At 48.9% G+C, this 17,806-nt stretch overlaps 1 protein-coding gene across 1 annotated transcript; it reads left to right on the top strand.

Annotated features, from left to right (window-relative positions):
* The first annotated feature begins 2,971 nt into the window (after positions 1–2,971).
* Positions 2,972–11,674, top strand: LOC122383285. Its single transcript, XM_043369561.1, has 2 exons — positions 2,972–4,577; positions 11,664–11,674. The coding sequence occupies exons 1-2, from the start codon at positions 2,972–2,974 to the stop codon at positions 11,672–11,674; spliced, it is 1,617 nt and encodes a 538-aa protein (XP_043225496.1).
* Positions 11,675–17,806: the final 6,132 nt, after the last annotated feature.

Genomic DNA, 17,806 nt, shown 5'->3' with positions numbered 1-17,806 from the left:
TGAAAATTTGAGCGAAATCAGTCGGAATTTTTTGAGAAAATGACGTTTAAGTGACGTCATGGCACGCCATTTTCGCCTCAAAAACTGCAAAACTTGAAACGCAGCTAACATCTTTATTTTTAAAGGAATCAAGACATCACAAAAAGATTACACGTGATTTTACTTTGTCTATCAAATGGCTATCTCGGCTTTTTGGAAATTTTCGATTTTGCCCCAAAACTTAAAAAACTGACTTTTTTGGGAAATTAAATATAAAATCCAAAATTTTGAGTTTATCGAAAAAAACGGAATATATGTTAGAGAAGTGGTCCATGTGCACCTACATACCAATTTTTAGAAGAATTGGTTCAAAAATGTGGGAGTTATTCAAACTTTTTTGACGTCACGACACACAAAATTTTCAAAAAAAATATTTTTTTTTAGAACTGCTAGACCTCATACAGAAACAAAAATAACGCCATTCGATTCGCCGTGAAAAACTGCATCAGATAGACACCTTTTTAGGTCTTAACAATGACTTCAAAATTTGACCTCACTTGACCTGACCTTGACCTGGCCTCGACCTGAATTCATCCAGATGTGGTCCATATCACTAATTGTGTGTACCCATTGAATTCTATGAATAAAATAACCCATAAAACGTGTGTCGCACATGCCCTCTTCTATAGTTCGTATTTGGTGACCTGACCTGACCTTGACCTTGACCTTTGCATGACATTGTATGCAACGAATCTTGTCTTGGTAGCCTAAGAAAACGTTTTGGGCAATCAGTCTGTATTAGAATCTTGTGGCCGCAGTCGTGCCACTGCGGCGCCGCCGCCGCCCCGTCCAGACTCGGGATGAGTTATATGGCATTGTGCGGGGTGGGGCCGGGAGGAAACGGCCGGCGGCACGCGCAGCGCAATTGTAAATTTAAGATATGTCATTTAAGGCACGTAGGCCGCCAAGCTGGCGCCTTCCGTCACCTCGTCGCTGCTGTGCAAGTTTGCACTCGTTTTGGGCGTGTTCTAGACGTTTCGTAGCCTGTTGAATAAAAGGTGGGTCACGTACGACCCCCGGCCAGTCTGGGCCGGCGCGCGACGGAGGCAGCTGGCAATACAACGGCAATGTGGACATAAGGAGTTTACTACAAGCTATTTCGGCCTTGGAAGACTGACGTGATGGGGAACGAGAAGGAGACCTGTGATGGTTCGGACGCTGCGGCTGATCTCCGCTTAATCCCGGAGTTTGACGGTGTGTCGCAGCCCGTGTGCGAGTGGCTGGACAAGGTCGAACTTGTGTGTCAGCTGCGCGGCATCAAGGGACTGCACGTCGTCGTCCCGCTGAGACTCACTGGTGGTGCGTTTGCGGTATATCAACAGCTCGGAGAAGATGAGAAGAAAAAGTACGAGGACATCAAAAGGGCCCTGACATCGGCGTTTGCTTCGGATCGGTTTGAAGCCTACGACCAATTTGAACGTAGAAGGCTGCGTCCAGGTGAGACGGTGGACGTGTTCGTCTCTGAGCTGCGCCGGCTGGCTGGCTTGTTCGGAGGTATGCCGGACGACAGCCTGGCCTGTGCCTTCGTGGCCAAACTGCCAGATTCAGCACGCCGTGCGCTCCGGGCTGGATCACGGATGGAGGACATGCCGTTTAGCCAGCTAATCGGTCGCGCTCGGGCCGTGCTAGCCGACGAGGAAACAAACACCGCGGCCGCCGCCGCTGGCACAGGGACTGGAGCACTCCCGGCCACAATGAAATGCTACTCGTGCGGGCAGCCGAACCATATCGCCCGCGACTGCACGGCAGGCCGCGGACAGCGGGGCCGTGGAGGCCCCCGTGGTGGACGGAGCCTCGTGAGGTGCTACAACTGCAACCGGCAGGGGCACATCGCCTCTGTATGTCCGGAAAACGACGCGGGAGGGGAGAGATCAGCGCCAGCCTCCTCTCCTGTCGACCAGTGAACGGGGCGCTGCCAGTCGCGCAGCTGTCGGTGGACGGAGCGAGCTGCAAAGCGCTGGTTGATACAGGATGCAGCCAGTGTGTAGCTCACGTGTCAGTTTGTCGGAGGTGGAACCGACGTCCGGTGAGCGTGATGACAGTGAGTGGAGGGCGTTATTGGTGTGAGGGGTCAGGCGTGGCACGCGTGCAGCTGCGGTCCGGTGAATCAGTGTCCGTAGATGTGCTCGTCGTAGCACGTAAGCCACTGGGGTTTGAGTTCATCCTCGGGATGAATGGTATCAGAGCACTGGGTGGCGCTACAGTGAGTTCGGATGACCGAGTCAGATTCGGAGTTGAGGCAGCGGTGTCTCATATAGCGGCGTCAGTGGCCTCACCCGGTGACCGGGTCAGCTGTGATGGTGAGAGGACTGGGGTCTCGCGTGCAGTGGCAGCGACTGCACGGGTGAGTCATGATCAGGCGAGCAGTGAGGCGGCCCCAGCGTCAGGTGCAGCGGCGGCAGCTGCAGCAGTGAATCGAGCCGACGAGAAGGACTTTGTGGTGAGCTTTGATGAGACAGAAAAGAAGTGGTCGGTGGAGTGGAAATGGTGTGGAGGAAAGGAGCCCGAGCAGCTGCACAATACAGCAGAGGAGTACGCGATTCCAACAGAAGCCCGACACGAATACGAGCGAGAACTCTCCAAGTGGGTGGCGAATCAATGGCTCGTCCCTTATGATGAGAGCGTACACGGGAGGGTCAAAGGCACGATCCCGCTCATGGCGGTCATCCAACCGAAGAAGGACAAAGTGCGTCCCGTCATGGATTTCAGGGAGTTAAATACGCACCTGGACCCGCATACAGCTGACGCGGATGTTTGCAGTGAAAAAATCCGTGAGTGGCGTCGGTGTGGACGAAACGTGTCTCTCCTAGATCTGCGAGACGCTTACCTGCAGATCCACGTGCACGCATCGCTGTGGCCGTATCAGACTGTAGTGTTCCAGGGCAGACGGTGGTGTCTGAGCAGACTTGGCTTTGGGCTCAGTCTCGCACCGATGGTGATGAGAAAGGTGCTGGAAATGGCCCTGAAACGTGACCCCAGGGTGCACACCGCGACATCACCTTACGTGGACGACATACTCGTAAATGAAAACATCGCTACTGCATTAGAGGTGAAGGGTCATCTGGAGGCGCTCGGTCTGACCTGCAAATCCCCGGAGAAGGTGTCAGAAGGTGCTCGTGTCCTGGGCATTCGAGTCTGGGGGGAGCGGCAAGGACTGTTCTGGAAGCGGGACAACCAGGATCTACAGCCGCCGCCAAAGCTGACGAGGAGAGAGGTCTTCTCGCTGTGCGGACGTCTGACAAGTCAGGTCCCGGTGTGTGGCTGGCTGCGTGTCTCCGCATCCTACCTGAAAAGACGCGCCACTGCAGCGACAGACGGCTGGGATGACGAGATCACCGACCCAGAACTGCAGAAAATGGTCATGGAAACGCTGCAGCGCGTGAAAACGGCCGATCCCGCACGAGGTCGCTGGGATGTCACCGGCGATGAGGGAGTCGTGTGGGTGGATGCCAGCTCCCTCGCCATAGGAGCCGTGCTGGAGATGGAAGGCAGCATCGTTGAGGACGCCTGCTGGCTTCGGAAAAATCCCGAGACACACGTGAACCTTGCAGAACTGGACTCTGTTGTGCGTGGCATCAATCTGTCCCTGGCATGGAACCTGAAGAAAGTGACTGTCGTAACGGACTCGAAAACGGTCTATCACTGGCTAACAGATGCGCTCTCCGGCAGAGCTCGGATAAAGACGAAGGCGGCGAGTGAAATGCTGATTAGAAGGCGCCTGGAGACCGTGAAGAGTCTGAGAGATGAGTACGGCCTCCAGCTGACCGTGAAGTGCGTTCCGTCAGTGGACAACAGGGCTGACGCACTGACGAGAGTGCCGAAGAAGTGGCTGAACCAACAAAGCGATCCTGAGGTCTGCGGCGCTGCCTTCTCGGCGCCGGATGTGGTCAGGATCCATGAAACAAGCGGACACCCAGGCATCGGGAGAACGCTGCGCCTGTGTAGGGAGCACGACCCGGCTGTGAGCAGGCACCAGGTGCGCAGTGTCGTTAGCCAGTGCGAAAGGTGCCAGTCCATCGATCCAGCGCCCCAGCGGTGGACACATGGTTCGCTGAGCGTGACTAAATGCTGGGACATGGTCAGCATGGACGTCTGTCACGTAAACGATCAGCTGTACCTGACTCTGATTGACTGCGGTCCGTCTCGGTACGCGATCTGGCGGCGGATAAAGCGACAGGACACCGACAGCATCATCACGGCTCTGGAGTCGGTATTCCTGGAGTGCGGCGCTCCGAGGGAGCTGCTGACGGACAACTTCACATCATTCCGCAGTGCCGCATTCCACGAGTTCGTCAGCCGGTGGGGTGTCAGCGTCCGGTACCGAGCTGCCCATGCGCCGTTCGGCAATGGTGTCTCTGAGAGAAACCATAGGTCGGTCAAAACAATCGTAGCGCGCAAAGGCTGCTCAGTGGCGGAAGCAGTCTACCGCTATAATGTGATGCCGCGCAGTGATGACCTGAACACTAGTCCTGCCAACGTACTGTTCAACTACAAACTGAGAGTGCCGGACGTGGAGAGTGAGGAAAAGTGCGAAGAGAGTGAGTGTGCTATGTTCAATGTAGGCGATAAGGTATGGATCAGAGACCCTAGTCGCCGGTGTGATGTGCCAAGTTCTATAGGAACAGTCACCCGACAAGTGTCGGCGCAGTGTGTGGAAGTAGACAATGTCCCCCGTCACGTGAGAGATCTGAGACTGGCTTTCGTTCCCAGTCCGGAGAGTGACCAGACTGAGCCGCCGAACAATGACAATGACGACTCTGGCCCAATTATCTTGCGAGAGTGTGCGCACGAAAGCCACGGGGAAAATGTGCCCCCTGTGACGTACGCTGAAGTTCTACGCCGCGGCATGCGGGAGAGACGCCCTGCCGTTCTGACCCAGTACGATGATTTGTAGATCAGGGGGGAGTGTATTAGAATCTTGTGGCCGCAGTCGTGCCACTGCGGCGCCGCCGCCGCCCCGTCCAGACTCGGGATGAGTTATATGGCATTGTGCGGGGTGGGGCCGGGAGGAAACGGCCGGCGGCACGCGCAGCGCAATTGTAAATTTAAGACATGGGTGAAACTTTGACATCACCATTGGGGTCCCAAACGTCCAAGGGGGCCTCCATTTAGTGGGGGCCTCCAAGCAATTAGGGCCTCCAATTGCGGAAGCGGTAATTTACGAACCACGCCAGGGCCTCCTCTAACAAATTTTCATTGGGGGACCAGAGGCTCAGAAGCCAAACCTGGGGTACCCCCAAATCCAGTTTTCTCATCGGATTTAGGCCACTTATTTTTCGTCACAGCTCTGATGCCATGATTTTTTTTTTTAAATGTTGATAAAGAAATGGTAGGTCACCTGACCCTACTGGTGGATCCAAGCCAGCAGGGTGACATTGTATGTAAATATCCCCCGCGGCATCCGAAATCGACGAAAATTTCTGGCTTTTTCACTTTTGACAATAAAACACAATGCCTTTATTATAGAAAAAAAAAATTTAACGGCACAGCATTGCGCAAGGAATCTAGCCGTAAGCCGACCCCAGAAAGTGTGAGGGTTAACCTTCGCCCGCACCTGGGGGAGGGTCGCCACCCCAAGTTAGTTTTTCTGCTCTACACTTAACATTTTTAAAGCTAGAAACCTGATTTTTTGTATAGCTGCTTTTCTATCTTTTCTCAGCGTCCATTGAAAATTTCAAGTTTCTGTGGCTTTTGGGTTTGGAGATATGACCTTGTTCTTCAGGTCATGTCATGTCCTAAATGACGAATACCCAATATCTTGCGATGGCTATGGGCCTTGTGAGCTTTTGACACGCTGATTTCGGCTTTTTTTGCCAGTCTTACCTCCCACCTATCATTGAACTTGTTGTTCTGCGATGTACAGATGTCAGGGTCAGGGTCAAGGTCAACCTAGGTCATCTAAAATTACTGCGCTTTAGGTAAGCTGAATTTACTTTTCGTGAAGTTTCTTTGACTGTATGTTTAGTAAAAGCTTCTCAGTTCATGATCAAGTGTAATAGGGACCACAAACCGATCTGTGCACACATCAGTACATACACAGACATCCTCAGACATACAAACACATATCATTGACCTTGACCTAACTTGACGTGAAATGACCACAGCCATCAAATTAGTCGGATAGTGTGACAAAGAGCTGTTCTAGCTGGCTTGGTACTAATACGGCAGCGTCATCGGTATATGATGGGTTGGCCCGCTGCTTGTGTAGGTATCTTATTCGACATCACCACATTTTTTTCTTACAAGATTTTAAGCCTTGCGGTCAAGAGCAACAGATTCTTTGGGAAGAGACGAATCCAATGATACCAATTTTGCCTCATCAGGTCAGTCATTGACCTTCCAGGTCAGGTCAAACTAAAGAATGTTGCTGTTTGGGGTCACCGTTGCCCGTTGGAATATCACGTGCGCTGCTCATCATATACCGATGACGCTGCCGTATTGTGGTGCCAAGCCAGCTAGAACCTCTTTGTCACACTATCCGACTTGGTTTTTTCTGGCTGTGGTCATTTCAGGTCAAGTTAGCTCAAGGTCAATGACATGTGTTTGTATGTCTGTGTGTGTCTGTGTGTATACTGATGTGTGCACCGATTATGAATGTGTCCATATTACATGAGATCATGAACTGAGAAGCTTTTACCAAAAATACAGTCAAAGAAACTTCACGAAAGTAAATTCAGCTTGCCTAAAACGCAATATTTTTAGACGACCTAGGTTGACCTTGACCCTGACCCTGGCATCCCTACATCATTGAACAACATGTTCCATGATAGGTGGGAGGTAAGACTGACAAAAAAGGCCGAAATCAAGGTGTCAAAAGCTCACAAGACCCAACGCCAACGCAAGATATTGGGTATTTGTCATTTGGGTTATGACATTACCTGAAGAATAAGGTCATATCTCCGAAACCAAAAACCACAGAAACTTGAAATTTTCAGTGGACGCTAAAAAAGGATAGAGCAGCAGCTATACGAAACATCCGACTTCTAGCAATCAAAATGTTTAGTGCAGAGCAGAAAAAAACTACCTAGGGCGGGGGGGGGGTGTGGCAACCACTGCCACACCCCCATGTGCGGACGAGGATTACCTAAGTAATTTGAATATCAGGAAAATAATTTATTAAATCAGGTATTCCAACAGTCCCGCTTTTTTATAGGTGACCTCCGATTTGTGTTGCATCTAAGTTGCCCAGGGGGCCTCTTATTTGTAATTGTAGGTACAGTACAGAGAGCCTCCTACTTCGACTACTTGCACAGAGAGCCTCCTAGTGTACATACAGCTAAGCTTCTACAGGTCGAGCGCCGGTCTCTTGTATGTACAGAGAGCCTCCTACTGTTACAGAGGGCCTCCTGTTTGTCTAGGGGGCCTCCTATTGGTTAACGGCGTCTCCTATTTGTCCAAGCGGCCTCCTATTCGTCTATTGGGCCTCCTATTTGTCCAGGAGGCCTCCTGTTTCTCCAGAAGGTCCCCTACTTATCCAGGGGGCTTCTATTTTCCAGGGGGCTTCCTCTTTATCTAGGGGCCTCCTACGTGTTCAGGGGTCTCCTATTTGTCCAGGGGCCTCCTATTTATCCAGGGGTCTTTTATTCGACTAGGGGTCTCATATTTGTGCAGGGGCCTCCTATTTGTCCAAGGGTCTCCTACTTGTCCCGGGGCCTCCTTTTTTAAGGGACTCCTTTTTGTTAAGGGAGCCTTCTATTTGTCCAGGGGGCCTCCTATTCGTACAGAGGGCCTCTAGCTCCTACTTGTCCATGGAGCCTCCTATTTGTTCAAGAGGTCCCCTATTTGTCCAGGGGGCCTCCTATTTGTCCAAGGGACCTGTTATTTTTCTAAGGGGCCTCTTTGCCCAAGAGGCCTCCTATTTGTCCAGCGTGCCTCCTACGTGTTCAGGGGGCCTTCTATTTGTCCAGGGGCCTCCTATTGGTTAAAGTAGCCTGTTATTTTCAAAGCGCCCTCCTATTTATCCAGAGGGCTCCTATTTTTAGGGGGCCTCCTCTTTATTCAGGGGGCCTCCTTCTTGTTCAGGGGGCCTCCTAATTGTCCAGGGGGCCTCCTTTTGTGAAAGGGGCCTCCTATTTGTCCAGGGGGCCTCCTTTTGTGAAAGGGGCCTCCTGTTTGTCTAGGTCTAGGACCTTCTATTTGTCCAGGGGGCCTCCTATTTTTGCAGGGGGCCTCCTATTTGTACAGAGGGCCTCCTACTTGTCCATGGGGCCTCCTATTTGTCCAGGGGCTCCTTTTGTGAAAGGAGCCTCCTGTTTGTCTAGGTCTATGACCTCCTATTTGTCCAGCGGGCCTCCTATTTTTGCAGGGGGCCTCCTATTTGTACAGAGGGCCTCCTACTTGTCCATGGGGCCTCCTATTTGTTCAGGGGGCTTCTTTTTGTACAGAGGGCCTCCTATTTGTCCATGGGGCCTACTATTTGTCCAGGGGCCTCTTATTTGTCTAGGGCCTCCTATTTGTCCAGGAGGCCTCCTGCTTGTCCAGAGAGCCTCTATTTCTCCAGGGGGCCTCCTGTTTTCCGGGGGCCTCCTACTTGTTCAGGGGGCCTCCTACTTGTTCAGGGGCCTCCTATTTGTCCAACAGGGCCTCCGATTTGTCCAAGTGGCCTCTTATTTAAACAGAGAACCTTTTATATGAACATCGGACCTCCGTTTGCAAAGTAGCTGGTGCGTCTCGGGGGGCCTCCACTATTGGGGTCCCAAAATGGTAATTGGGGTCCCAAATGTTCGCATCGGGGTCCCACATGGGACCTCGAAAGTATACAAAGTTACACCCATGATTTAAGATATGTCATTTAAGGCACGTAGGCCGCCAAGCTGGCGCCTTCCGTCACCTCGTCGCTGCTGTGCAAGTTTGCACTCGTTTTGGGCGTGTTCTAGACGTTTCGTAGCCTGTTGAATAAAAGGTGGGTCACGTACAGTGGATCTAGTAAGGATCTCCAGACGCAACTAGATGGCGTTGAGCCTCAGTCGAGTCCATGTGAGATTCAAGGAGAGGTCACTACCGAGCTGAGCCCGTTGGGGAGGTGGGCGGAGGGGGGGGGCGGTTGGCGAGGTCACGGTGCGGGTGACCTGTCAAACAGCCCCGGCGCGGTGGGGCACTGCCGCAGGCAAATGGCGCACTCCAGCGTTGTTCCATATCGCGGTGGTGGACCGGGCGGCCGGTTAGCTTGGCAGTTGGCTGCTTGGAAGGAAAGGATAATGAGGCATGGGTTTGCTGTGGCCGGCTCATCTACTGTCAACTATGGTGAACCCAAAGTAATGCAAATGTGATGTTGGTAATGCAGCTGGCAATGGAATGCTAGCGAATGCTCCGGGCGCCCAGTAGCTATAAGGATTAAGATTATTTATGTCTCCTGAAATGTTCATTGAATATAATTCAAGCAATAGAAACATCGTATCGTTCGCCAGTTTTTTGACCGGCTGGTGTTTCATGCGTATAACGCCCTTTGGCAAATAGGTAATTATCACGCAGGTGATTTTTTTTTTTTTTTTTTGGCTGGTAAGACAAAAGGTCAAATCAAGTCGCTAAGAGAAGATGAGGAAAAGTGAACGAATGCCACATTTTTGTGCATGAAGTCGGGAGTTAAAAAGCTAAAAGTTATGCGTGTAAGCTAAAAACAATAAGATCAGTTAATAAAAATATTTGACCCGAAATTAGCCTCTGTTTTGTCTGACCACGATTGCGTGTAAGACACCGGTCCAACCGGGTTCAACCCGGCCCAACCTGGTTCGGCTCCCCCTTTTTTAAATATAAATTTGGCCCGGACCTTTTGAAAGAAAGGAATCACAAGGAGACAAAGTCCCCGCTAAGCTGAGCTTGTTGCGTTGACCCTGCTCTCTACCCTCCGATCAAGCAATTCCTGGTCTACGGCAGAATTTAGAGTCCAAATTTTAACGTGCGCACATAGCCGCGCACGGCCGGTCCCCTCACTGACTTCGCCTGGCAGCGGCCTGCCACCAACCACAGCCATACCCGTCAGGAGCCGCCCAAAAACGTCAAGCACACGCCGCGTTTCGAACCCGGACTTTTTCAACCGGGACGTGCGCTCTCACCATATGGCACATGGAGTCCAACGCTCTACCGACCGAGCTACCGGGACGGACATTTACCTTGGGGTCTCGCCTCGTGACATTGACAGACGTCAGACACCTTGGCCGAACTTTAGCCGAAACACTGAGTAAGCTGCGCAGGGCGGTAGGTGCTCGTAGTGTTGAGGTTGGGTAACCTGTGAGCTGAATGCGATGTCGTGAGTTCGAGCCCCACTCCCGAGTCCGTTTTTATCTAGACACGAACCAAAACCTTTCCTTCTACTGCAACACAGATAAGCACGATGACATATTTCCCCAATATCTTTCCCCGTTATCCTCTCCAAAAGTCAAAATTATCGCTTATCAATGTTCAGCTGAGTTTCATTTTTAAAGAAAAATATTTTTGGTCATTTGTCTGGAGCCGTTTCAACATTTTTCTTTTATGCTTCTTTTCGACCCGATAAAACCCACCAAAACTGAACGTGCCAAATGAAAAATATCTAACTCAAATACCAGTTTGGAAAAGCCTCATCATGCATCATGAAAAGCATCATGCAACTATCGACTGAATAGTTGCATGCTATGAATACGTCCTAGATTTCAATTATCATTGTTCAACATTTTGGCTGGAACTGACGGTGCCTCTGGCTTGCCCGTTTGTTTGAGATAATGATTCCCTTCAGTCGCATTCTTGCCGGTTCCACATGAACAGGATACCACCATACCGGAGTGAACGCACCCGCAACCATCATCCCCTCCCCTCAGCCTCGGCGCAGTGGCGGGCGGCGCGGCCCTGCCCGGCGCTACGCACGCCCTATGCGCCGTGATACCGCGTCACTCCCCCTCCCTCCTTCCCCCACAATGACCGGTGACCTCACTTCCCTCGGGATTTGGACTCGCCCTACCCCGACCGTAGCGCCACGTGGTGGCTCTGGAGATCTTAAATAGACCCACTGTACGACCCCCGGCCAGTCTGGGCCGGCGCGCGACGGAGGCAGCTGGCAATACAACGGCAATGTGGACATAAGGAGTTTACTACACAGTCTCTGTCCATTCTTCGGCAACTACCGTGCAAGGCCGATACTGTAGAAACTTGCATTTTGTACCCTTGACCTGACCTTGACCTGACCTCTGACCTACTTAAGCAAAAAAAATCGGTTCTTAAGGTCCGCCTTGTTGAGAGCTTTCGAGTGCCGTTTCCCCGTCTTTCTACGACCATCGGTTCGGTCGGAAGTTAGACAGCGGGGCAGAATCCCCCCCCCCCCCAGCAGGGCGCGTATGGCTGAATAGCCCAGCGGGGAGCGGGTTAATACTAGTAGTACGCATTTATCTCGTGTAATTGCGTTTGACACGAATAAAAAAGAAATACGTAACTGGTACAATATGATCGGTACCCTCTGATCTTATTCATGTCATCATGCATATGTTCGTTTTTGTTCCGTTTCCGGCGCCGGCGCTCAGCATAAACATGCTATGCTCAACAAAACGTTGTAAGGGTTCTGATAGGAAGCATACAGGCCTCACCAGGGTGACATTACGTTGTCTGTGCCCGCCCGTGTCCACCCCCGCTGATGGTGTGTTCCTGCCTCACGCCAGGCGGTCATTAGACTGTGTGCCGGCCGGTGACCGGCCGCTGACCGGCGCGGTATATGTGTGTGGGGGTGTGGGGGGGGGGGGGGGTGTGGGGGGGGGGGCAGCAATGGCGTACCGTCACCGCTCAGCGGCCCGGGCCGCCTCCGGCAGACACGGGTCAGCGGCCATTGGTGACGTCACGAACACACATTGCACCGGCGTCTTCATGATAGTGGGCACTCGAAGTCTTTTCTAACTTTTTTGGCTATTATATATGCTTGGTTATGACCATAACATTAAACTGCCAGTGGTCTCAATTTGAGATTTCAAACATAGGTACCTGATAGGTACTATTAAAGGGACCCTCCCACCTTCAAAAAGTTAATGAATAATGCATTGGCATACAAGTGGTGTCGCTTGGTTCAGAGTGAGCAAAAATGAATACTTTGAAAATTTCATTGAAAAATATTAACCGGTTTTTGAGAAATTAGACAATTATTATTGTTTATTTTTTTCAGAGCCTTCGCTGCTCTTACGTCATTTGGAAGCAAGAATTTGGTATCTTTAAAGCGCGGCAGATGTTGCGCGCAAACAGCATATACCACCACTGCTTCACAAAGGTGTTCGTATAAGATTTTGAAATCGCTAGATCTACACTGGTCAGTGGTCACTGACGTCACAAATTCAGAGGGGCATTCAAATGCATTAGCCCCTCTGAATCCAAAGTGCTGCAACTTTGAAATTAAATGGCTCGGAAGTAAAGCCTTTCTTGATGTTGAGAATGCCCAAACCGGTAAGTGCGAGCAAGGGACCCCAATTTGGCTATCTCAACTCAAAACTAATGTTAATGTGGGATGGTCACTTTAATCCCGTACCAAAACTGCAAAAGTCAGTGGCGCTTTTAATCTATCATGTGATGTTAGAGACGAAAAATGTTGAATTTCGCGCTTACTTACGTCTCATTCCGAACGACGCCAACCCATTCGTCTCGGTGCCTTTTCTGCAGCGGGCGGATATAAGACGTAGGTAGGTACCGGTTGTAGAGAGATTCCTGGAGCTCCTGGATGGGCAAGAAATCACGGAATTTTATTCAATTTGCGGCCTTAACACGCCATTACCATTACTAAACCCGCCCTGAATCGAGATCACGTTAGAACGTCCCAGGCACGTTCGTTGTTTGGTGCATCATCAATCTCACTTAGGCGAAATTAAGCGCTCGTCCCATTATACGAAATAAATTGACTTTTCCGTGTTGTAAGCGCGGCGGTGGCCCTGTCTCGCCAAATATATACTGTGGGGGTTGGGTCGGGTCGGGTCTCCCTGCCGCAGCGCTGGTCGGTTGACGGTGTAGAGCTCACCTCGGCTGGTTTCTGCCCAGATAATGACCAGATCACGGCCGATGGCGGCGCAGATAATGGTAGCGCGCCCATTTTACGAGCCGCTGTAACTCGCCATCGGTCGATCAGCCGTCACGGTGTGCCGCCCGGATGTCGGCCGAGACGATATATACCGGGGGATTGGCACTCGGCGACTTAATGAAACAACCGCCGACCACAGGAACCCGGGCCACGGTCTTTCCGCTAATCTGTATTAAGTGAATTGGTTCTCAATGCGATTGTAGCCCAACGCCTCTTTGGAAAAGATGCTAAGCTGTATATTTTCTTTTTCTAAGAAAGATCAAGGATTTGCTGCCAATCATTTACGGATATAAAAAATACTCCAATTTCCTTTAGATATATACCTAAACGGAATAAAATAACACGAGCGTTACATCTACCCAGTACCCAATGTTAAAAATATGGGTAGGGGAAGGAGGGTGAATTGCGCCACCTTCAGGAAAAACGCTAATTGTAAGAAAACCGCTGGAGATATAAGCATGCATTGGTGACAATTTCAAAGAGGAACTCATTGGCTACGATTTAAGAGCCTACCGATCAATTAAGAATGTTTCGTTTGCTTCTGACAGCTGCTTTTTCAGAAACATGTAAAAGGGCGCATTTGCCAACAACTGCTGTAAATTGCGCCAGGGGGATGGCGCAATTAGAACCCAATTGCGCCCTATACTTTAACATGGCTAAGCGAATGAGACGGAATGCATACACCCCGGCAGTCTACATAATGTCATTGCGGCTTACTTTAACATTCATAATGTTATTCACGCTGGTTAAATAATAAATGTAGGTGTAAATCGTGATGTTTTTTTTTTTTTTGCCCAGGTAGATAACTTTACATGTGTTCGTACGCTTGTAAAAGTGCAACGAAAACGTTTACTGTAACCGACTAGATATATGTGAACGTATGCGCCTATACGGTTATATTTCCAATCGCTTCTCTCAAAATTAATAATTTTTATTGTTTCGACAGTTTTATGACATCAGTTTTTACTTTTTTATCATAGCTGTCACCTCTCACGCCTGCGTCCATGTTGAAAATGTCGTATAGTTCGTAGCCTAAATGGCAGCTGCATTATAAGTTTGACGAGAGAAATACCGGGTGTCCCAAAAGTAAGGTCATCATTTGTTTTGGCCACACTGCCAAAAATACGCGATGGATAGATATAAATAGGACATCATATGAAAGAGCATTTTATAAAATTTTATTCTGACATACATATGAGTCAATACATTGGCTCGTAGCCCCACATTTGCTGCTTTTCTACATGGCTACCATTTTGGGCCGCGTGCATGAATAGACTACGTTTGACTTCCTCCACTATTCTGGAGCGATTCTCTGGTGAGATGCCGCCTATGTTTGCTCGAAGGGATCATCCTTTAGTTCTTCCCGGCTCGTTGGGTTGTCCTAAAAGACAATCTTTCTGTTTTGTATCCAGAGAATAAAAATATGAAGGTGTAACGTCAGGTGACTGCGGAGGCCATTCAATGGCGTTGCCCTGACTGAAAATTACGGGATCTCACATCCACTCTCGGAGACAATGCATGATCTTCAGGACGGTGCAAGCATAGTCTCCATCCTGCTGAAACCACTGCTGGCTGATGGTGTCGGCACAGCTGCGTTGCGACGAGCGGAAGAACCAGTGGGAGGACTCTCGGCCACCTCTCTTGATTTATTGTCACCCGATTCCCGCTGTCGTCCTCAGGACCTCGAAGCACAGGTGGCTAAGTATACATGCCCTGTGCGTACATTATACCTTTTTTCTGACGTTTTACCGGTTGAGGCGAAACTATGCATGAGTTCAGAGATAGGGCGAGCTGATAGGGTCTGCTTAGGGCCGAAAACTGGGCGGTATTTACCCTTTGTTTTAATGACGGACCCTCTCTAAGAGTTGAATTTCGACCTTCTCAGTTTTATGCCTACTGCTCGGTGTAGTTATGATCAAAAATGGTTTAAGCATGCAAGAAAATAATTTTATGGATGTACCTTGCACGTGTTAAAATTGGAAGTGATTCGGACTCTTACTTCTCGAGATATTTAAGTTTTAAATCATGACCTTACTTTTGGGACACCCGGTAATTTGCGGACTGACGACAGCGGGTTGCTCCCCTGCCTGACATTAAACTCCTTCTTTATTGCAATCAGTTAATGATGCATTCATGCTGTCGTGATATACAATAGCTACACCATTTTTCTATTTGCGCCCCCCTGGCGCAATTGCCATGGGCGCAATTAAAATTGAGGTACTTTTTAATAAAAGCGTGGAAGTTATCACAAAGATGTTGAAGGAAATTAACTGTTTTAGTGAAATATAATGAAAAAAGGTTTTTCTTTCTAAATATCACTCTGACAATCACACAAATATCACACATTTTTATAGCCAACGGTTCAAAACACTGCAAAAAAGCTAAGAAAACGCCGTAACATCTTTGATGGCGTAATGAGCCTTGCTGATTGGCTTCATCGGGGAGCTTGGGCCATAAAAGGAACTATCCAGTGGGGAAAATGATGTTTTCGAACACAAAATTCAAAGCATGCCATTGAATCCGTGGGAATGTTGGTGGGCTCAATTGGTTAGGAGGGCGCAATACACCCACTTTCCCCTAGCCATCAATCGAATATATCTTTATTTGCACAATGTGCAATTAACGATTCGTAGGGTAGGTACCAAATAATTAATGCAATTTACATGCCTGCATGTGTGGATACAGGACGAAAGCCGTCAGCGCCGCCTTCATTCGGACGCATTTATTATGCTGTTTTCCTAAGAAAATCTGATACTCTTTTGTGTCAGATTTCAAGCTTTGCCGTTTTAGTGGAGTTAAAACGATCATTACTGACATTACGTTTGATTTTTTCCACATTAGGGGCGTTCCACGACAAATCGACAAATAAAAAATTAAATTTGCACCATCATATGTTATTCTTCGTTGAAAACTGGTGTAAGGGGTGTGATGGGCGGGGAACCCAGCTGTGGCAAGGATTTTTTTTCTTCGAACAACGGTTTCCGAGATATAGCCTCGGGCAATTCCGATTCCAATTCCGATCATTTTCAGGTCAGGTCAAAGATGACGTCACAGGAGCTAAAAGGAAGTCAAAATGCGGCACTATACATATATATGAAGTTTTTCTCAAATAACTTTCAAGGTATCCCAGCTAGGAACAAACTAATAGCACCATCGTGATCCTCTCGTCGATCCGCATCGAAACATATGTATGTTGACCTCGAAAGGTCGAAAGGTCAAAAGTTGACCTTAGAATTTGACCAGATCTGCACCAAATCTCTTTTGTACAAATATCTTCATATCATTAATTTATTTCGGTGTTTTAATCCAAAACAATATCTGATAATAATACAAGTAAGGTATATAAGCATGTGTGCAACCCAATCTGATAACATCCCGCGTAGAGTTGCAAAATTTCCCTACCGCACTACCGGCATGCCGGTAATTTTTTACTACCGCAGGTTTTTTCGTGGTATTTGGCATGTCCTGCCGGTGGCATGCCGGTATTTTTGATTTTGCATTATGATATTTGCATAATTTGATTAGATTATGTGATTAAGAACGCTTGTTGTGGTAAATGTGATTGCTGCTCACTCTGCAGTCTTCAGAAACACATTTCAGTAATTCAAGTTCTTTTTGACCTTGCTTTTTCGATGAATGTGTTAATGCTTTTTGTAGGCAATACCTCTTTGATTACATGTGATATTTTAACAGCTGTAAACTGGAAATGAGTTTCAAAATTGTGGTATTTGTGGGGCCAACTCAGCCAAAATCAGGCTGCTGGAGTTTTGGTTGGACAATGGGTGGCTGCTGGGTGGGGCGGTTACTGAAATTGCCAAAATGTGGCATCTCATGTAGGGGTAAGCCAGAATCAAGAATGCAGGTTTTTTAGTATGCCGGTAATTTGGCGGTGTTTTTGCTTGGGGCGTGGTAGCATGCCGGTATCCCAGAAAATTTTTGTGGGGCGGGGCGGTGCCGGTAGCAGCCCATTGGGAAAACTTTGGAACTCTAATCCCGCGCCCCAGTGGCGGTCTCAGCCAACTTCGCCCTAGTGGGAGGGGGGGGGGGGCATATGTTACCACCCACCTCTAACTCAAAAACTAAGAGGGCTAGAAAGATGCAGTAAAAAACAGTCGATAGCTCTCGATGCGTACGTTTGAAAGTATTTGGGTCATTTTTCATCTTAAAGCAATATTGGGGTCACCAGAGGTCATCAAAGGTCAAAATTTGCGAATTGTCATCATAACTTTCAGAAAACATGCCATTATCTCAGGAACTATGATAGCTAGAAAAACGCTGGGAAAAGCAAATGATAGCTTTTGAGCTCTTCTTTTGATAAGGTCATAATCAAAAATGACCTCAGGTCAGCGGTTTAGCCTCTAGAGGACCAAAACTCCAAAAATAACTGTTTTTACGAAAAGTGTTTTTCGACAATAACTTTTGACTAAAAAAAAGCTATGACATTTCTATTGCCAGAATCGTGTTCCTCTTGCCGAGACGCGTCGAATTAACTATAATTTGACCTTGAAAAGTCAGCTTCAAAATTTGAGCTCAGGTCAAGGTCATGACCTGACCGGAATAGGTCATGCTGCATATCAGTCGATGCGTCTCGGCAAGACAAACACAATGAGGCCAACCCCAGCGTTCTATCTCTTTCCAATCGAGAGTTATTGGCAAAAAGCTGTGTGTAGCCTCAAATGACCTCGGATGACCTTTGTAGAGGCTATCAGCACGCGTCGTCACGCGTGGTCCAAATCATTATGATACTGA

The sequence above is a fragment of the Amphibalanus amphitrite genome, unplaced genomic scaffold (assembly GCF_019059575.1).
Source record: "Amphibalanus amphitrite isolate SeventyFive unplaced genomic scaffold, NRLGWU_Aamphi_draft 000159F_arrow, whole genome shotgun sequence".
Lineage (NCBI taxonomy): Eukaryota > Metazoa > Arthropoda > Thecostraca > Balanomorpha > Balanidae > Amphibalanus > Amphibalanus amphitrite.
This window is presented reverse-complemented; position numbering and strand designations above follow the sequence as displayed.